The sequence below is a fragment of the Orcinus orca genome, chromosome 9, assembly GCF_937001465.1.
Source record: "Orcinus orca chromosome 9, mOrcOrc1.1, whole genome shotgun sequence".
Lineage (NCBI taxonomy): Eukaryota > Metazoa > Chordata > Mammalia > Artiodactyla > Delphinidae > Orcinus > Orcinus orca.
Window position 1 is genome coordinate 24,527,843 of NC_064567.1, and position 22,468 is coordinate 24,550,310.

Consider the following 22,468-nt stretch of genomic DNA (forward strand, 5'->3'; position numbering starts at 1 on the left):
CAGATAACTCTGGCACTGAGCCACATTGACTAGGATGTTAAGAAATTCAATCACTGTCATATTTTGGGCCTGTACTTCAGTGTCCAGTGCTGTGGAGGTGTTTGCTGTAGAGACGCTCACTGTAGTCCCCATGGGCTATTTAAAGGTGGTGACTCCAATCCTCCCATGGCAAGAATAGGAAAGGGGCTTCTTTGATGAGGTTTCTGGGTTCCTGGGCACTGGGAGGGAGCAAAATGGAGATCTCCATCATTCTGAGTCCCAAATGAAGCACCTCTCTCTCTCTCCATTTCCATTTCCTCCTCTTCAAACCTTGCGTGATCCTCTTTCTCTAGATAATTCAGCTGTAAAGTCTCTGTAAACGAAGGCTTCTGAAAACAAGGCGTGTTTATTCTCTAGGGCATACAGGCTTGATTGCTCTTGGGGAGGGCACAAAAGGGAAAAAAAGGAAAAAAGTTTTTTCATGGGTCTTCTGAAACAACAATAATTAGATTTAAAAAGTCTTAATAAATTGTCATGCTGCATATGAATACTATGGGAAACATTGATAACAAGGTACATTGCATCGTATATTTGACATTCAATCATGCAGCCTTTGTCAAATTTTTATTTTTCCAAAACTCATTACTTATTTGCAAATAAGTAAGAAACATATTTAAAAACCTCTTACTGACTCAATACCGCCGTAATGTATTCACTGGTCTATAGATTTGCCAGGACACTAAAAATAAACTTTATGCCAAAATTTCATGCAAGAATTGAAACATAATACTCTTAAATATAATTTTTGAGTAGTTGGATATTTTTGAAAAGAAATGTCTACCTGTAAGGAGATGTTGTTCACCTTAGGGAACGGGAACATCGGTTCAAGGCACCACCTTCTTCATCAAGTGAACCTAGAAAGCGCTTGTATATCTACCCGTGATGACAACATCAGATCTACCAAAATCATCCTTGCAATTGACGCATTTAAATCCCTCTGAGCATGATATGGAAAAATTTCAAGAGAAGATATAGGGCTGCTGAGTACACATTCAACGCTTTAGACTAGAGCAGTACTTCTCCAACTTTATTGTTGGAGCACTACCTGGAGATCTTGTTAAAATACAGATTCTCATTCAGTATGTCTGGGGTGGGGCCTGAGGTTCTGCATTTCTAAGAAGCTCCCAGGTGATGCTGATGCTGTGGGTTTGTTGACAATGCTGAGCAGCGAGTTTGTAGAGACTCCCGTTTCTGTAGTCAGTGCTGATAAATTGACTTTTTTGCAATGTGAATATATCTTTTATACCAAATCACATGGATACTTTTTTTTCCTTTCAAGGCATTTTGTACCTAAATTTAATTTTTGAAAAAATCTTCATTTGTGGTGGCTAACCTGACCAATGAAAGATATAAGAAAGATGAGGGCCAGACAAGGTAGACCAAAGTCATGCATTGTGTGCTGTAGATGGAACACACTCAAAACTGTATAGACAGAAACTGTTACAATAAAGTATGTAGTAGTCACATACATTTGGAGCCAGGCTGATGGGTTTCCTGTATTTTGAGACCCTTGGTGCACCAGTTGGTTTCCAGTTTATGCTGCGGGAGAGATGGCAAGTTTTGGATGTGTGGTTTTGACATACCAGTTGGACACTCAAGAGGAGATTTCAAATAAGTAGAACTTGGGTGTGGAGCTCAGCAAAGAGATTTAGTCTGGATGTATAGATTTAGTCTGGATGTATAGTTGGTGGGGTCCAAGCTCCAGCTGAACCATGAACTATGACCCCGAGGGAGTTGTGTATGGGACCAGAGGAAGTAAGGACAGGGAACTATGGTTGCTTCCTCAGAAATGTGAGCGCTCATGGAAGGCAAACCTACTGAAGAATGAACATTTAAAAGTGGACTTGAGGTAGTGGAGGGCAGAGGTGCTTAAGAGATGAGTCAGGAGTCAGACTGCCTAGATTTGAATCCCATTCTGCCATTCACAAATTATTCAGCCTCAGAAAAGTTACTTAACTTCTTCAGATCTCAGTTTTCTCATCTGTATAATGGGGACAGAGCATGTAGCACAGTTCTTGGCCAATACAACATGTTAAATAAATGTTGACAAAACCAACCAAACACATGAACACACATACATGGGCACACGTAGTGTTTCATGAGTTAGGTGTGCAGATGGGATCTGACACATAAAGGAGGTTTGTTAAGGGCAGTAAGCTGACCTTCTCAAAAAAAGATTGTGGATGGGGCAAAGATGGGCAGAAAGGCTAATCAGTCCACTTTGGGGAAACTTAATGTGATGCCCTTTGTATACTAAGATGATGAGATGATGTTTGTCAGGCAAACATGGGCTTGGCACATTCTCCAGTGTGGAGTGGAATAATGGAATCTGAGTCATTTACATTATTTCATCTACTGTTCCTCTTATCCAATGATGGCCATTTATGAAGTTGGCTATTTGTTTTTTGGATAAGGAGTGGTTTTTCTTTTTCCTGTGAAAATGGAGCTCTAAGTAAGACCTTTAATCTCATCTGTACCCTCTTGTAACATACGGAATTCACCAGCTTAGACAACATCAAGGAAATGAAAATTTCCAGTCGTATTTAGTATTCAGAATCAGTACCTGGAGGATGCCAGCTGGTGGATAAATAGTCAGTTGGAGACCAGGATATCAATCAAGGTGGATAATCACTGAAAGTCCAAGAAATCGTCAACTGAGAAACTTATTTGCACAGACAAATGTCCCTATCAAATTCTGCCTTATTTCTGGGATTCGAATCATGTATTATTGAGTGGCAAAATGCCAGTCTAAATGGAATATTTGCTAGATTAAGTTTTATTGACTTCGATTCATTGGTTATAATTGCTAACTTTTTATTCTTTAGTGTTTGAGTGCTGTCATGGTTGGGGGGAAAGTTGAAACACAGTGGTGATTGCACAGCAAGGAAATCAGCAGAAGAGGAAAATTAAATGCTAGGTGATGGTTTGAAGTCAGCAGTGAAGGGAATGGGTTGGGGGAAGAGTTAAATTTTTAAGTGATTTAGCAAGTGATGCTAAGAAAGTGCTATGCCATCATTGGTTTTTCTAATATAACAAATCATAATTGATCATTTTTTTTGTATTCATGTAAGAGAACCTCGTTACAGAAAATCTTCGCTGTCCTAAACAACTCATTGCAAAATTCTCCTTCCCTTTTGTTTGAAAGAATACTTAGAGATAGATTTCACTTTGAAATCCCAAGCTGCTTGAAAACTTTGTTGAGAACTTATCAGAGAAGTATCTTTTACTCTGAAATGCGGTGGAATCCTGGCAGTAGAGGTTAGAAATAGTGAAATCAGGGAGTGACATTCTCCAGGTCTCTCTGGGATGCTGGGTCACTGAGCACAGTCTTTAGAGGTGGACAGATCCGTTTATTTCTCTTTCCTCCTCCTGAGAAGTGCCGAAAATGTGTATCATCTTGAAAGCAAAAAAAAAAGAAAAAAAGCTAGATTATTCTCCTGGGTCAGTTCTAACCTGCTTCTCATGTGTTTTGAAATACTATCTCAAAGCTTTCACTGTCTGCGTAAAAATGAAGAGAGAGTTTCTTTTTAGTTTTCAATCACCTTTTTTTTTTAACTTTTTAAAGGAAACAAATATTTGAGCTTATAAGTAATATTAAGTATACATTTATTTTTTCCTGGGTTCTTGTGTTCAAGTTGTTTCTCTTCTATGGGCTTAGTTTCTGCTGGATTCATTCATTCTTTCATCGTCCACCTATCCATTTATTTGTTCATTCATTCCGGACCCCTACAAACCTCAGGATCTATGAGAACATGATGCAGCTGCCTGCTGATAATTACATAGTTATTTTCTTAAATAGTTCCGGTATGAGAATCCCAGTTAGGCATACGCTAGTTAAAAGTAGTATGTGTAAAAAGCAGGGGAGCAGTGGTCTTTGCTTTAATATTATTCCGCCTTTAGCAAGTTTCTAAAATTAAGTACCTGTCAGTCGACTGCCCCTCCTACTCACTTGTACACATTGGGTGGTTTACACATTTGAAGGAAGTCCGAAGTGAGAGGCAATCTGTGGCTGGTATTCCATTTCCTGTTCGCCCTCATTTTTCGTGTGTCAGCTTAATGCCATTCCTCAGGGAAGCCTGCCCAGTGCCCACCCCCGCCCCCCAGATGAGTTACTCTCCGCAGCCTGTGCTCCTTTTTCACAGCAGTCATCACAAGTGCTGTTAAGTGTTTATTTGGGTGATTGTTTATTTAATGCCTATCTTTTCCATCTGACCATATGCTCTGTGAGGGTGGGGGGAACCATGTGTTGTCTATGGCCCAATTCCCAGAGCCTGTCATGGTGTCTGGCACATAGTGTGAGCTAATTTGTTGAATGAACTAATCAAAAAGTAACCATTAAAAAGACATTAAATTTAATGTAGCCACTAATCAGAAAAAGTGTGCATATTGAATTAACCTTTTTCATCTGTGTGTAATACTGCATAGGTACTGGTTATCATTTCCTAGAAATTACAGCATACTGAAGTGTGTGGAAATTAGAAAAAAATACGGTGTTCACTTTTTTTTATAAGGGAAAATTGAAGATCAGGAGAAACCATAAACTAGAGGAACTATAGAACTAGTTGGAATATTAAAGTCCCTTCCTTAAAAATTGTAAAAAAATAAAGGTTTTAAATTCAACTTGCTATTAGAACTTTTGAATGTATATATGCAGGGTAGTTAGGCTTAAAAACTCCCACATTGCCAGTGATTTGATAGATTATAACAACTCTTTCCCCTAGGGGCTGCTGTGCTTTCTCATTGTAAAATGTAATTAGCAGATGTAAAGAAAGGTTTATTAATCTTATAGGATATAACTATGGCTGTTTATATGTAAATTCTTTCACGTTCACGGATTGCTTGTCTTTCATTTTAAATAAACAGGTTAGAAGTCAAATGTCATTACCAATTTGATTAAAATCATTACAATTCTTTTTTTTTTTAACAGGCCACGACTTATTTTATTTATCAAAAGATAACGCTAACTTAACTGGCCTAGTTTTAGGGTTGGAATTTCCAATAGCCAAACCAAAATGTCTTAGTGTAGATGTTCTGCCAAAAGTATTTGAAAGCATCAAATTATAAAAAGAAAAAAAAGCAAAATAACATAGAAGACTGGATATCTGCACCGCCATCCGTCGGTTTATTTAAAGTGTCTAATGATCAGTGATGAATGAGGCTGGGGATGGGTAGCTTCTGCTCGCCCCTCCCGTTTACCTTCTCTCTTGCGCTGTCTGTTCACTCTCCTGGGAGGCAACTCTGTCCAGACAATGTCAATAGGTTCTTTGGCCCCTTGGTTTCCTGTGGATTTGGTCAAGGGGAGAGCCAGCAGGGGGTCAGGGAGGGCAGAGTTTGGGATATAATTTCCTGGATCCCACCCTGTACTGTCGCCAGGGGGTGGCTGTGTCCCTCCCTCTGCGGGGGTGGGTGGTCGCTGCTTCTCTCAAATGGTTTCTGTCCGTGACTCCTTCTGGTTTCTGTAACTCCTCCTTCCTCTGGTTCTTAGGGCACAGGGGTGGCCACTGACCCCTTTTGATTCTACTTGACTATTCCACTGTCACTCCCTCTATACTACCCCTGCCTTGAAAATAGACCCCTTATTAACTCCCCTGAGTTACCTGAATTCAAGAGTGCCCTTGAATTCAGGTAACTCAGGGGAGTTTTCTCCCGAGTTTTCTTCGCTTCCCAGACTCATACAATACCCTTGAACAAGTGGTGATAAATGCACCCTTTTAAAACTCAGTAGAATACAACCAAGTGGATCATGTGAAACCCAGAGATGACATTGTAGTGTAACATATATGTCTACTTTCAGGCATACATACATATGTACAAAAATGCATTATTCATCTTTTGAAGAAAGTGTACCTCCTATGACTTCGTGTTCTTCATATTTGCCTCTGAAATTTCAGATTCACCATCAGCAGCAAACCCTCTTTGAATTATTTATCTGCTAGTGAGAATGGATTGACCTTGTCTCATCCTTCTCTGGTTGGCTCTGTTATGGGTGCTGTGCATTTGTGAGAAGGAAGTTTCTGGTGAGAGGTAAGGTCTGTATCCTGGCTCATAACAGAATTACACTTATGACCTTAAATGTTCTAACCATTGCTCTATACTTAGTTGTGTTAACTGACCACAGGCCCTTTCACTGCGCGTGTATAATTAGATGTTGCTTTCTCTGGATGAGCTGATGTTGCGGAGAAGGATAACGTTACAGTACAATGAAATCATTCTCTCTCTCCGTGGCCTCCACAATTTCCCGTTTCAATAGACCACCTCTCCTTTTCTTTTGCTAAACCCCACAGTGCATCAAAACACAAAAACTTGGGTCCTTCTCTGAATCAACGGTGGGAATTCAACTGAGAAGAGAGTCATGGACTAATTTCACATTTGGCATTAACTTGTACAAACAGGAAATTTACTCTCTGTCCACTGTGTGTATTTCTTTGAGCAGGTCCTGGTTTGGGAGGGGAATAGTACTTCAGAAACAAATTCAGGATAGTCGTCCCTCTTATTATTACTTCACGCTTTGGCCCTACGTTCCTTTCTCCTTTTCCCTCTCCTCATTCCATTTTCATGAATCTGAGAGGAGCATGAAAGCTCAGGGTAGTGTGAGGCGGGGAAGGTGTGTGCTGAACGTTGACTTCTAGCCCCAACTCCTCATTTTTATCCAATTTCTAATTAAATACTCACGTTTTTGCCGCAAGCAACTAGTAGTTTTAATACCAGAGAGCAGTCAGATTTGAAAAGACAAAGTTAATGGCTGTAATCATTATGCTTTTCTGGACCTGGTTCTGCAGTGAAAACAAATCCATCCCAAGACCAGGTGGCAGGAAGCTATCATAGCGATGGCTGCTGTTGCTAAGGCCAGCATCACTGAAGAAGTGCTCAGACAAGCACTACCCCCTGAGGAAGAGCATGGCTTCAAGCTGATCTTTCACTGGAGAAAACCAATGATGCTATTGAAAGGCACCAAGAACCCAACCCGCCAACCTCTTCTACCATTAAGGTCGACAATCAATGGATGAGGTTTTTGTAGAGATGAAAAAGCACGAAAACCTTTTTAGTAGGAATTGATGGTGAAGATGTGTGTGGCTCAGGTCTTAAATTGTCTTCTGTCTGCAAATCTGTCCTCAGATGTATGTGAGTTTCTTGCAGGAAGGCTTACATTTCCTGTGATCCTCAGGGGCTTCCTCTGAGCTGTGCTTTAGGGCTCATTGCCTGTCAGGGGTGTCTTGGCTTCCTATGGGATCCTTGGCAAACCAGAAACTGGGGAAAATGGACATGGGATTCATGTCGTTTTAAGCAGATGTGGAAAGTTTCAAACTTAACGTAGTATTTTAGTGTGCAAACAGTAGGGAACTTTAAAGAGGCACCTGGGGTGGATTGTAATCTTCTTGGGCCATGAAAGAGTATCTAGGGTGGTAAAAGTCTCTCGGCCCCTTTGCATCTCAGTAACATCCCGTCTCACCCTGTCAGTCACGTGGAGTTAGATTCAGTGACTTCAACAGGGAGAGACACAGTCTACCTGAGGAAGCTGTAAGCACTCTCAGCTCTGTCTAGAAAGTGTATGAAGCAATGGGCATGAGGCTTGGGGAAGAAATAGGGCTTGGCTGGGCCAGGGAACAGAAAGGAAGCCAGTCCACTGAGTCAGGTTAGCAAGGGGAAAAGAGGTCAGATGCTGAATTGCAGGGTCCTGTGGAAAGAGTTTTAGGCTTTATTTTAAGATTATTGGGGAAATGACTGAAGGGCTTTCAGCAAGATTTTGATATTACCTGATTATTATTATTTTGTTTAAGATCAGTTTTGTTGCTGGTGTAGAATGGATTTGAGAGGGACAGGAATGGAAGCTGGAAGACCATCAGGTGGTTTCAGGAATCCAGATACCACAGTGGGTTGGACTAGGTCAGGGCATGCTGTTTTGTTCTACCATCCCTACGGCATGGCCTGAGATGACTTGCTGAATATTAGATTATGTCTAAGTTCTGGCCAGTAGGAAAGGGGGAGGGGCATGAGAAAGGCCTGCTGTCTCCCTTTAAGGACATGTTTTCAGAAGTTACACTCACCGCTATACTAATGATCATAGCTGCAAAGAAGGCTGGGAAATGTAGTTTTCTTCTAAGTGGCCAAGTCCTAGGTAAAAGTCTGAGGTTCTATCTGGAAGAAGTAGAAAACAGACACTGGAGGACAATAATATCTGCTAACTACTATTTAAAAAGAAAAAATATATATATATGTTTGTTTTTATCTTTAACAAAATAGCTAAGAAACTGTACATGAATTTCTTTTGAAATAGAACTAAGTTGAGATCTAAGTTAAACTTTTGGAATATATTAGAGTATGTCAGTCCAAGATTCACAGAATACCTAGCTAATGCAGATCAAGTAATTAGTTTTATTAAGAGCTGGGCAAACACCAGATAACTTCCCAGACACATGGCTGGATTGGAAAGGATCCAGCGTGGACTTGAGGCCGAAATGGGGCCTCCTACTCCTACATCACATCTCAAGCTTGGGACCCGCTTCTGCCTGCACAGAAGACTTGACGTCTCTTATTCAACCAGTGGCATGGACCTCATGCTCTCTCACACACCTGTTGTCAGTAGAATATGGAAAGCGGTGGGCTTCTGCCCCAAGAAAGGAGACCCTACCTGTTCTTCTTACCACACAGGGAAAAGAAACAAGCCTGGGCTGTGTGTGGGCAGGTCAGAGAATGAAGGCAGAGCATTATCCACTCTTGCCCAGGAAGCACAGAACTCTGACCTCTCGTTCAGTTTCTCCTCCCCTTTGGGAGAATACATAAGAGGAGGAGGTCTGGGTAGGAAACATGCATTCTGGAACTCCCCAAGAGGGATGAGGTTGAGGGTAGGAATCTCTTCTTTTATAGGCTGAAGTGAAAATATAGTGGGAGAAGGAGCAGGGTTTTTTTTTGAACCCAAACAATTATGAGAAAATGGAAGCTCAAGCAATTTTTAAAGCAGGGTATGGTGATGGGTATCTTGAGTCATGCAATTGATTGCCACAGATATGCTTTATCTGGGTAATGGAAACTGGCCGTATTTTAAGCACACATCATATTCTTATGAAACCTCAGCACAAGGAAAAGAAGAAATGGGAAAAAAAAGCAAATTGACAGGTGTTTCCAAATGGTGCAATTTGGAAAGGGAAGGAAAACATCCTGTAAGTACAAGTGATGGAGGAGGCTTGGGAGGGAAGGTGGATGGAGAAGAGCTAGGAGGTTAGGGCAGGGCTGAGGGTGGGGAGGCAGGGCAGCGATGTCCCTTCTACAGAGACCTGGAAGAGTGGGTGGACTGGTAGGGTTCCGGCACACTCATGGGATAATAGAAGAGAGGTGAATAAAAGGACCATTTATAAGGCGTGGGCACAGTTAAAGTCCCAAACCTGAGATGGGGAGAACTCGGGAACTAGCAACCGTGGGAAGACCTGAAGGGCCACGGGCAGTGACTCATCATAGGAACCTGGTGAGGGCCTCAGCCGCGGATGAGGACTCAGGTAGAGAAACACGAAGTGAGGGCTGTGGCGGGGGAAGGAGATGGGGACTTCACTACTCCCTTCTGTCTTCTCCTGCCCTCACATCTTCTGTAGGTGCCTCCCACGGGCCAAATTCAACTGAAAGCCTAAAGTGAGGGAGCCCAGGTGAGACAGTCACAAAGCAACCTCCTAGGACATACAGCAAGATGGAGAACATCGAGAGGCACAAATGGAGAAGAGCCCACATGACATTTTGGTGGAATGTAGGGTAGGGGGCCATGGTGAAGAGGCTGTATCAAAATTCCTGCTGCAGTTTGAGTAATTAATTGCCTCCAAACATTCATTGAGCACTTGCTCTATTAGGTGCTGGTGACACCAAATAAATCAACAGAGACCTTGTCCCTGAGGGGCTCCTAAGCCAGCACACAATTGTGGTTATAATGGCAGATGATGGAGGCTGCGGGACAAGGGGCAACAAAAGACAGCTCTGCCTGAGAGTGTTAGTGAAAGCTTCCCAGGGAGGAAGGGGTGGGTGGATGGATGGATGGATGGATGGATGGATGGATGGATGGATGGATGGATTGAAGTACAGTCTATTTACAATGTTGTGTTAGTTTCAGGTGTACAGCAGAGTGATTCAGTTATACATATATGTATCTATTCTTTTTCAGATTCTTTTCCCTTATAGGTTATTACAAGATATACAGTATATAGTTCCCTGTGCTATACAGTAGGTCCTTGTTGGTTATCTGTTGTATATACAGTAGTGTGTATATGTTAATCCCAGACTTTTGAGCTGGATATTGCATTTGTGCAGAAGATCACCGGGTGGAGGAGAGGGGTCTCTCTACACAGAGAACAGCGTGGGCAGGGATGCAAGGTGCCATCAGGGTATGACAGCAAAGGCTTGAAGTTGGGAAGGAGGATGGGACAGAATCCGACACCAGGGCTTCAGGAGCCAGACTGAAGAGTTGGGATATTATCCCTTGAAGGGGCAAGTGGGACTTAACAGAAGCTTATAAAGAATGTGACATCTTACAAAGGATGAGCTGATGCAGAATGCATTCCTTAACACCTCTTTTCTTGGTACACTCTCCTTTTCCCTCTCATTTCCCTCTTTACTTCTATGCCCCATCCACCACATTTTTTTTTTTTTTTTATTGTTGTTTTTGTTTCTGGTAGCTGAAACCTCCAGGGTGAAGGGATTAGTTAGGATGGATTCAGTGTAGGGAAAAGAAAAAGAAACATTCCAGGTTTAAAAATAATTCCCACTTTAGTTGCCAGTAGGAGTTTAATTTGAGGGTAGTGGAAATATTGGGGATACCAACACAGAAATTAAAATACTGAATGAGCCACTGCTTAGTGGTCGACCACAATAAACTAAAAATGAGATGCGACTCCATGACAATTTGAAAAGTCTTGAAATAGGCTCTGTATACCCTGGCGTCTATTATTGTGGGCTGAGACATAGCAAGAACTGAACAAATGAAAATACAAACACATACTCTCACGTTACTTTTCCGCACATTGATCCGCAAAGAGAAACTCTCCAAGACTTTGCGGAGAAAGTCCTTTACCTAATTATTCAAACAATCATTTCTTATCTGCACTTTTATTTTATATACACTTTACACCTGTTTAATTAATCCTACACATGATGCTGACTGCTAATTAAACAGCCCTGAAAGTGACTGACTGAAGGTAGTAATTTGAGATAATTAGTTTTGGTTTCAAACACTAGATTTTCACACTTTGTGCTCATTTTTAGAAAAGGGTGACTCATTATTATAGGCAGGGTGGGGGCTGTGTAGGGCATTTTCCTGCTGGACTCTGGGCAGCTGAGGAAGTGGGAGGATTATTATACATCCAAATAGGACAAGGAAATGGTAGAGTGCTGTAGAATTTGCTAGAGAATGCTCCCCATCCCTTCCTACACACACACACACACACACACACACACACACACACACACACACACACACGCAGAATCCCTTCCAAAATGAAGGTCACGGGCTTCTCTGGTGGCGCAGTGGTTGAGAGTCCACCTGCTGATGCAGGGGACACGGGTTCGTGCCCCGGTCCGGGAAGATCCCACATGCCGCAGAGCGGCTGGGCCCGTGAGCCATGGCCGCTGGGCCTGCGCGTCCGGAGCCTGTGCTCTGCAACGGGAGAGGCCACAGCAGTGAGAAGCCCACGTACCGCAAAAAAACCCAACCAAACAAACAAAATGAAGGTCAGGCTCATGGATCTTTTTCATTAGAACATAGAAATGAACATGCTCTTGATCTCTGGGAAAGTTTTACCCAGTAAAGTGTAGACCTCACTGAATCATCCATTGTCTCTTTCCCTGGTCCTCTAGAAGCAAGCAAGAAAAGGTAAAAAAAATTCAAGATTTGGTGTGTGGTTAGAGATTTGGACGGGTGTCCTTGCTAAGTAGTTATCTGCTACAAAGACACAAAGCCTAATCAAGGGGACAGTCTATCGAGAGATGGCTGGTGTATCTGGCAGAGAAAGCGAAAGGGCAAAAAGGAGGCAGGTCAGGACTAGTTTTCATGATCCCACAATGTTAACAGGCAAGTTATTTTGGTCCTATCGGAAGAATTGGGTGTGAAATAGGCTAAATCATTTTTTGTAGGCAATATAGATAGACACAGGTTACACAGAAGCGGAACAAATCCTGCAGCACCCTGGAGAGCTCCAAGCACATTCTTTTACTTCTCTTCCCGGGGCAAGGAGGCTTTCATGTCTTAGGATGTTCAATGTCACTTCACTGGCTACCAATACGGACTAGGACTCTCTAGACCTAAGAAAGGTTTGGATACAGATGTTGAGGGTTTATAAAGGTGTCAAGAGGAGAGTCAAAACCTCCTTGTGGCTTGGGAATCATCTGGCCAGGGAGTGATAAGTGATGGTTGGATCCCAGAGTGTGTAGCCCTGTTTAGGAAGATGGTAGCTTCTTTGACATCAGAGCAAAGAACGGTAGCTTCTTTGACATCAGAGCACTGACATTAGCTGCAGGATCTGATGGAGAGCAGAATTAATGGTTTTATGTACAAGTCAAACCTGCATCTTCAACCAAGCAACCTGAGTTAGTGCATCGTGGAATCATTTTGACCTCTGAACTTTCACAACACAGCAAGGCAGCAGAGGAGTAACGAGATGCACATCTCTTAAACTCCAGATCCCACAGTATTATTGCCCACTTTTTAGTTGTTTTCATTCATCTCACAGGAACCTCAAAAGAAACAAATCAAAAATTGAACACATCATTTTTGTCTTCCAGAATCTCTCTTGTTTTTCTGTCTTGGTAAATAGCAAACATCGTCTACTCAGATACCAAAGCCATTGAACTGAGAGTCATTACACATTCTTCTTACACATTTCCTTGTCTTTTAGATAGTTACAGGTTCTACACCCTTCCTTTTTTCCACCTGCCCCTGCCTTATTTCAGTTTTTATACTTTCTTACATAGATTTCTGTAGTAGTTTTCTAACTGGTTGTCCTGCATGTAGTATGGTTTCCCTTTAATTCAGGTTATCTCTAAGCATAGTGTGGGTCCACCTGCATCAGATTCTTCTGGAGGGCATATTAAAATGCAGATTCCTAGATCTCTAGACATCCTAAGTCAGAATCTTTGGGAATGGGGCTGCCCAGGTGGACACTGAAATTTGAGGGTTGCTACTCTCCCCACTGCTGCCAATGTGATCTTTCTAAAACAAAAATTTGATTATGTCATTTCCTTGGTTACAATCATGCTGTGCTTCCCCATGGCCTTGGTAATAAAATCCACACTCCTTGTCATACCTGACTAGCCCTTCATCCTCTGGTTTCTGTCCAGCTTTGCAGTTTTCCTTCCTGACATTCCTCCCTTGGTATCCTGCATTCCCACCATGTGAAATGCTGCAATACCATACCATGCCCTTTTTTTTTTTTTTTTTTTTGATGTGGACCATTTTTAAAGTCTTTATTGAATTTGTTACAATATTGCTTCTGTTTTATGTTTTGGTTTTTTGGCTGCAAGGCATGTGGGATCTTAGCTCTCCCACCGGGGATTGAACCCTCACCCCCTGCATTGGAAGGCGAAGTCTTAACCACTGGACCGCCAGGGAAGTCCCACCATGCCCTTTCTTGACTCTATGGCCTTGGACATGCAGTTTCGTGTGGCTGAAATGTCCTTCCTGGCCTATATGCCAGATTTCCTGCATCTTCCGTGCTCCGTCTAGCCTGCATGTCCTTCTGCCATACTTCTTTAACATCCCTGTATTCTTCTATCCTAGCACTTTTCACTGGTGGAGTAAGAGTCTTCACTTGTTTATACGAGTGAATATTGCATTTCAAACATTTTTAGGGGTAGATTTATGGCATGCAGTTAATTTGTTTCTCAGCTTGAATTTATGTAGGAGAAATGACATACGATCTCTAATTTTGAATATCTTCTAGCAATTCACCCTTTTTATGTCAGAAAATAGTCTCTTTTCCTAAAGCAATTGTGGTATGGATTCCTGTTTTGTGATTTTTCTTTTTTGAGGGTGGGAAGGCTGGAAAGATGTTATAATTAAAAGATACCTGGTTAGCTATTCCCAAATCTTATTGTGGTGTGTAGTGATTATATCAATAAGCAGTGGCTAGACTTGCACAACTATATATTTAAAATACTTTACCAAAAATATAATCTTAAGGCTGAAATGGTATCAAGCATAAAAATAGCCTCATGTTAAATTCTCTGTTCATTATTATGTAGCCTTTATGTCCTAAAGCCAAAGATGATTTCAGAGGTGACTTTTTCTGAAGCATGTATGTACATTTCACATTCATTTCTGCCTCATTTCCACACCAGAACTTATCATGTACAGAATAAAAAAGCAACAAAAACAAAAAGCACAAATGCTTTGCTTTGGCTTCTGAAACAATGGGACCTGAACCCAAACGAAATTCTTTCTTACTGTTTAGAAATGTGCTTTGAAAGAAAGCGAGTCCACAGACCCTTATAAAATACGTTCTAATTAAATTGGTGGTCATGAAACCATATTTTGGCTGCAGGCTGATCTGTCTAGGTTTCTGGTATAGCTTTGGCTATTTAGTCTCTTGTGTGACGATCCATCATTTGACAGCATTCCTCACGGGTTGAAATGACCTGTCATTTGTTTCGCAGATACCTCAAATCAGCTATGCATCCACAGCCCCAGAGCTAAGTGATAACACCAGGTATGACTTCTTCTCTCGGGTGGTCCCCCCTGACTCCTACCAAGCGCAAGCCATGGTGGACATTGTGACGGCACTGGGGTGGAACTATGTGTCAACACTGGCTTCTGAGGGCAACTACGGAGAGAGCGGTGTGGAGGCCTTCACTCAGATCTCGCGGGAGATCGGTAAGCGTATATTTATCAGATTATCGCATTTGGAGATGACAGGTTGCAGAAGTCTGAGCACCCCCAAGAGCTCTCTGATCTGTATGCGATAATTAGAGCTCGTAGAGATACGTGACCCAGGCTGTCCACTCTAGGGGGAAGCTGGGTTTATTATAAATGATTTTGTTGTTCTTGGTCTATCAAGGTGACACTTTGGTGCTAATTTAGGAATTAGAGCTCCTGACTCAGGCGAACATTTTTTAAAGCTGTCTGTTTTGACGAGGGACTTTGCTGGCACATTAGAGCCACTGTAAATTTGAATAAATGACATGCTATTTGATTGTTCTAGATGGAGGTTTACATTAGCGAGTCATTAAATTTTTTTAAAAAGGCAGTGGAATTTAACATCCAACACTAGAGGGAATTAAGACTGGTAATCATCTTAAAACAGTACTGAAGTAGCCCCCAAGGCTATACATAAGCGATATTCTTATTCTCATGTTTCACTTTTTGAATTTTTATTCTTACCTCAAACTCTGAAGCTTACAGGGGGATTAAAGGGCAAGATGTGAAAACTTGGTTAAAACAGGGTGCTCGTGAACTCTGTCCCGGGTTTTTTCAAGGTTCTCATCCAAATCTCTGTAGGTGTTTTACTACGTGTATGTTTAACCATGAGGCTTACACTGCGTGGAAAAACCAGAAACCAAAAACAACTTAGGGCATAAATATTATTGCTGACTGGCCAGCACTATAACTTTGTGGATGAAAGGAGACATGTTACCATTACTTAACAAATGCTATTGTTCTTACTAAGAATTACTGAATAAAATTTGCATATTTTTCTATAAAAGTAATAACAATGTTTTGTCGAAAATTTAACGTGCCCTTTAGCTGTTTTTGAGTAATTTTGAACTTGCAGGAAATTATATTGATAATTTATTGTTTTTCTTAGAAGCTTCAGTGCAGGAAAAGACCATGGGAGTGATTTGGGCTTATTCCCTAATTAGCAAAGACAAAGTTATTGGAATAAGGTTTTCTCTCGAAACACTTGAAGATGCCTGCGATCTGTTCTTCTGCATATAACAGAACATGGAAACTTATTATACATAATATTTGGTGTGTTTAACATTTGTTCCAGTGCTATGCTGTTACAGAAAATGTAGAAAAGACCTGGTTTTGTTGGAAAGATTGGCTTAATTTATTTAAGGGACAACTATTCATTCCTGTTGTGGCATCCACGATGCCATAACCTGTGCTGTTTGGAATTTTAATTTGTATCACTACTGCTATAAAGATGATTCAGAACATTCAATTGAACTTTAAATGAGGGTAAATTACATTACCTTCTTGGAAAAGAATCCCAAGCTTATCCTTAGGAGAAATGCCCACTCAAATGAAAACAATAGCTTCTGAAAGCAGGGTTAATGCATTATTTAAGCAGCTGATGTCGGTTCTCACCAAAGTGGTAATTCAACGACAGAAGGAAAGTAATAGAGCATGTATTGAAATGCGAAGTTTTCTGCAGTGATCCTGTACATTCTCAACTATAGGGCACATTTTGTGTGCACGAAACAGATTACTATGAAAAATTCAGTACAGGACATGATTTGCCAGTTGTTGAAGCATCTGATAAAATGCATTGTTCTAGAAGTTAAGTGAGATCGCAGTTTTACTCTTCTTACTAAAAAAGAAATATTTTGTTTTCACTTTTAAGGAGCATTGCTCTTCTTAGGTAACTCACCTAAAAGGATTCAGACGATACCATTAATTATTGCTGTCTCTATCTTATTAGTACGGGAGAAAATAATTTTAGTGCCTTGTGTAGGATGCTCTTGATAGAGCAACCTGTTTCTTCTGTGTTGATCCTTTCAGTATTCTGTGACGTGATTGGCTTTCCATTCTATTTCAGTTCTCACTTATCTGGGGAATGGAGGAGGGCTGGGTTGTCAATTAATATGCAGAATACTGAAAAGGCCAAATTAGTACCACACTAGAGTATGCCATGGAATATATTAAATATCAAAATCATCCCTCATTTTAATGACAAAGATTTTATCCAGAACAAAAATAGCTGAAAATGAAACCTTTTACATGACAATGATATTAATGGGAATGGCATAGGGTAGCAACTTAACCCATTCTGAAATGATCTGATGCCTCTAATGAAAATTCATTAGTTCTATAACATTTGCTCCTCTTACTACGACGTTAAGACATCTCTGCCACTGTGTTACTAGTGTTTTTAGAAATCTTAGTCTCTTGACTGAGAAGGAGATGTATACATTCATTTTTTGGAGTGTCTGCCTATTAATGAAATTGTATATTTCCCCGACTCTTCTAAATTTTCCTGTACTCTGTTCAGGATTTCTCTCTTCAAGAACGTTGATTGCCAAGAAATTTCAGTGTAAATTGAGGCTTCCTATGTTTTGTCTCTGATTAATTCTGACAGATCATAATGGAATGATAGTGAAAGGAAAATCTGTTTAGTGATACAATGCCTGTACAGTTTGTTTAGAACGTTTTTCATTTTAACAAAATCTGAGACGTGGGGAAGTGTCCTTCGTGAGTCTTGGAGAACGAAGTTTATGAGTGAATGATGGTCATGAACACAGATGCCCGTGATGTCTCTTCTCTGGTCACGATCCTTCTCAGGGAGAGAGGGACAGGAGTTATTTGATAAAATAAGACAAATAGCCCCTTGATATCCTAGCTGTTATAATCTCAGCCCCTTGACTATAGCATTTTTATTGAAGAAGTCAAAAGAAAAATATTTGGGATCAACAAGTAGCACAATCTGACTGGATCATAGTTTGTGTAGTGAGGTATGGAAGACAAAACTGGAAGGCTTGTGACAAGGACACATAGGTGAGCACTTTACCTCATAGGATAGTAATTTTATCCTTTATTTTCTAGACAATGGAGGAAACTACCGAGGAGAGAGGGGTCTACTAGGATATGTATTTAAGACTTTGCTAATGAGAAGCGAAAGATGGGGAGACCAGTTGAGAGGCCTCTGTAGTATCAGTCTTAGCCTCACATGGGGTAGTGAATAGAAGTGGAAGAGGGAACAGACTTGAGAGGCACTTGGAGGTGGAGTCTCTGGAACTTAGCAATTGATTGGAATTAGAGCTCGAAGGTAAGAAAAAAATGAAGCTTGAAATTCTGAACCCGGGCAATTGGGAAAATGCAAGTACCATGAATAGAAAAGAGACAGTGAAGTGGAAAGGTTGGTTTGGGGTGGGAAGCATAGTTTGGTTATGAACCCAAGAAACTGTCAGTACTGGTACATACCTTTGTGGAGAAGAGCAGCAAAGAACATTGATCTAAAGCCAAGGCAGGAATTGAGCTATAGATCTGAAGCTCATTCAAATTGATAATTGAGGTGGGAAGGGTAATTGCTGAGGCAGAACATGTAGTAGAGTGTGAATTAAAGGGGGTGGAAGATACACCATTGGGGAGAAGCTTTACATAAAGGTGTTGGATGACAAGCATTGGTGAGGATGTAAAGGAAAGGGAAGCCTTGCACACAGTTGATAGGAGTGTAAATTGGTACAGTCATTATGGAAGATAATATGGAGTTTCCTCAAAAATTAAAAACTGAACTACCACATGATCCAGTGATTCCACTTCTAAGTATATGTCCAAAGAAAATGAAATCAATATCTTGAAGAGATATCTGCACTCTTGTGTTCATTGTAGCATTATTTACAATAACCAAGATATGGAAACAAACTGAGTGTCCGTTGATGGATGAATGGATAAAGGAAATATATGTTAAATGGGATATTATTTAGCCTTAAAAAAGAAGGAAATCCTGTTGTGACAACATGGATGAACCTGGAGGACATTATGCTAAGTGAAATAAACCAGACACAGAAAGATAAATACTGCATGCTGTCACTTATATGTGCTCTCACTTATAGGTAGAATTTTAAAAAGTCAAACTCATGAAAGCAGAGTGTAGAATGCTAGGAGCTGGTGGGGGGTGGTAGGAGAAATGGGAAGACGTTAGCCAAAGGAAATAAACTTTCAGTTAAACAGGATGAATAAATTCTGAAGATCTAATGTACAGAATGGTAACTATAGTTAGTAATACTGTATTGTATACTTGAAATTTGCCAAGAGTTGATCTCAAGTGTTCTCACTACACACACACACGCACACACACACACACACAACTATGTGAGATGATGGAGATGTGAATTAGCTTGATTGTGGGTAATTATTTCACAGTGTGTACATATATCAGAACATCATGTTGTACACCTTAAATATATACAAGTTTTATTTGTCAATTATACCTCAAAAAAGCTGAAAAATAAAATTAGTATAAATGAAAAAAAATGAAGATTTGGGAATAATGGGCTAGATTTAGTAAGGGAAAGCTAAGAATAGGGCAGAGTGTTCTCTTTTCTCTTCTCTTGATGGGTTTGTGGCCATGGGAGGGCTCTCAGTCTTCTTTGAAGTTTTCCATGATAGGCGATGGTAGGAGTTCTTGAGGAAAAAGTCAAGGTTATTGAGCAGATATTCATAAGAGAACAGGAACTTTGCCAGAGGGCACAGCTGAACGTGTGTGGTACAGTGGCAGAGAATCAAGGAATGTCCCTGAGAGCGCGTATATTAGGGCTGCCATAACAAAACACCACGAACTGGGTGGCTGAAAGCAACAGAAACATGCTGTCTCACAGTTCTGGAGGCTAGAAATCTGAAATCAAGGTGTCGGCAGAGCCATGCTGATTCTGAAACCTATAGGGGAGAATCCTTTCCTGCCTCGGTAGCTTCTGGTATTTGCTGGTGATCATTTGTGTTCATTAGCTTCATCCGTCAATCCAGTCTCTGCGTCCATCATCACATTGCTGTCTTTTCCCTTCTTGTTTCTGTCTCTGTCTTCTCTTCTTATAAGAATGCCAGTCATATTGGATTAAAGGCCCCACCCTACTCCAGTATGACCTCATCTTAGCTAATTATATCTGCAATAACCCTATTTCCAAATGAGGTCACATTCTGAGGTACTTGCTGTATTTTTTGGGGAGACACAATTTAATACCCATAACAGGGGGTGGTAGTGATGAAGGGTGTACTTAGGGAGATAACTCCCAGTGACAGGGATGGGAGGTCGACCAAGAGGATAAACAGTTAGCAATAAAGGTGAGGGGGGGTGCTCTGTAGACAGAATTTGGTAGCGGAGCAGACCATAATATAACCAGCTCAGAAGTTCCTTTTGAAGTGCTACAGAGTTTTACTCTCCCAGTCTTGACTACTTGGGTAGATGAGGCGACCTAGTGGATAAGTCAGGGTTCCAGACGGGGGTGGGTGGTGGGATCCTTGTGTCTGGCTTTCCCAGGATTCTAAGTGGTCAGGAGCCTCCTAGTAGGATCACAGCGGACACTCCCTCTACAGTGGTGTACCGGCTGTTCAGCTTCCCTGCTTTGTGTAATTCCAAGCTATTGTTCTTTTCAATGACACCTGGGAAATTTTGGACATCTAGAGTCTTTTCTGGCCTAATTTATTTTTATTTCCCCCTTTGGTCTCTTTTGGCTTGAGGGAAGGGAATAGCTTAGTTGCTGCTGGTGGTTAAGACTTCTCCATCACCTATGTTACACATCCTCAGTTGTTAGCACCACAGTCCTCTATGTCTGTCTTGTTTTAATGCTTTGATATGATGTTTTCATTGATATTATAATAAGAAGGTTAATAATACATACCCATGCTTTTCTGTCATAAGCTCTGGAACTTGTAGTTTGTGACTCAATAAATGACTTCCTTGAGGCTTTAGACAGATTCTTTCCCTTCTTTGTCTTACCTTATTATATTATTTAAAAAAGAAGACAGGATAATAAATGTTAATGCTGCCAAGGGGCAAGGAAGCTAAAGCTTTATCTTTGAAGATAAAAGGAATCTGTGATAGCATTTTATCTTTTCACTGTGGATTTGCACAGTATGGCAACACACCTCCTTTAATCAGTCATCGTGTTTATGAATGCCTTATTGAAGATGACAGGCCTGCGAGTCGTCATCCCACACATTACAAGGGGCAGAACAGACCTGATTCTGTCAAATCTACCATACGTGACTCTTTTTCTTCTAATTTGCAAATGCTGGAAGCTTCTGACTATTGTCTGACGTGTTCAGAATCTTAAAATCTCAGACTTGGAAGGGATCACAGAGGTCTTTGGATTGGCACAATCTGTTTGAAATGTTAATGCAATAAATCAATTTAATTAATTCATTTTTGTGTGTATAAAATGACCGACACTTGCCAAAACATTTGATAGTAATTTATTTTCGGTGTGGGTCAAGAAATAAAGTAAGGGAAAATTTCATTCCACCTCTACAATGGAAAAGTGTCCTCTGATCATTTTAAGCTATCTCAGTACAGTTTTAAAATAAAGCGTTTTTTCCTCTTGGGTTATAAACGAGAATCAAGTTTCTATTAACTGCAATGAATTTGCTTCAAGAATAAAACAAAGTATTTTAAGTGAGAGAAATAAAAAAGTACATAAAAAGCAGCTTTTTCCCATAGATGTTCATTGCTTTGGAAAAATGACTTCCAGCAGGCAAAAATCAATTTGACAAAAGTATTAATGTTGTAAAATACTGTGAATGAAAGGAAACATTTTAATTCAATTGAAATTTTTACTTTATGTTCCTACAGCTGACTTCCACTGATAGCACATTTCAAGTTGCAAATCATGTTTAATTAATATTAACACCAGGTAATTGGCAAGAATAACTTCAAAGGAGGGCTGAGGAAATTGCAAATTGGAACTGCAGGTGCAGCGATCCTGCGGAAGCTTTATAGGAATCCAAAGAAAGTGTATACGATTTTGACAATTACTGCAGAACTTGATCAAATGGAACATCATTTCAAAGCCGTTCTTCATTCTGGCCTTGCTTAATATTTAGGGCTTAGGAACTGCTAAGTAGCAACAGCTGCTATTAATGTGAAATGGCAAATAGCATTCCATAGATGCTTTTAAACCTATGATTCTAACGCCGTAGTTAAGTATTTAGTAAACAATGGCAGTTTGATGCGGTGGAACACACCTGGGAGTCAAAAACGTGTCTAAATCCCCCTTCTTCAATTATGAGACTTTGTCTGAAGATTAATTTCCTTGTCTATAAAATGGTGGCCCTCTGCTCAGTGATCATCGTGTGCTAGAATACTTGTGAAATGTTCTTTATAAACTCTAAAGTGCTATTTGATATCAGGTATTACTAGTGAAAGGAATGGGGATAATACAGATTTTTTTTCCAGAATGTGTGGCAAAGCTGTAGATTATTATGAAGGTGGTGGATGTGCTGCCAGTGTGTAGGATACATAGCCAGGGAAGGCTTTGCTTGATTCATTAATTACCTTCAAACTTAGTCATATTCTGCCTGAAAGATCAGAGAGGAGATTTTGAGTGGCTCCTGACCGCCTACCCTCTCCGTTCTCTTTACTAGCCCTCCACAACTGCTGTGGTACATATTCTACCCTGTCTTAATCTTGTCACCCCTGGCTGTTGAATATTGCTTATGGTGTCACCAACAGTTGTGTTTGCTTGGGTCTGATTGTTCAGGTAGCACATTGTTCAGATATCAGGACAAGCTTGAGGTACCTTGCCTCAT

At 40.7% G+C, this 22,468-nt stretch overlaps 1 protein-coding gene across 3 annotated transcripts in view; it reads left to right on the forward strand.

Annotated features, from left to right (window-relative positions):
* The window catches only part of GRM8 (glutamate metabotropic receptor 8), a 775,007-nt gene that overhangs the window by 127,453 nt on the left and 625,086 nt on the right, over positions 1 to 22,468 (forward strand). For all 3 annotated transcript variants that reach the window (XM_049714479.1, XM_004265482.3, XM_049714478.1), the window contains exon 3: positions 14,662 to 14,878. In XM_049714479.1, the coding sequence (XP_049570436.1) occupies positions 14,662 to 14,878 (217 nt within the window). The remainder of the gene's footprint in view (positions 1 to 14,661; positions 14,879 to 22,468) is intronic.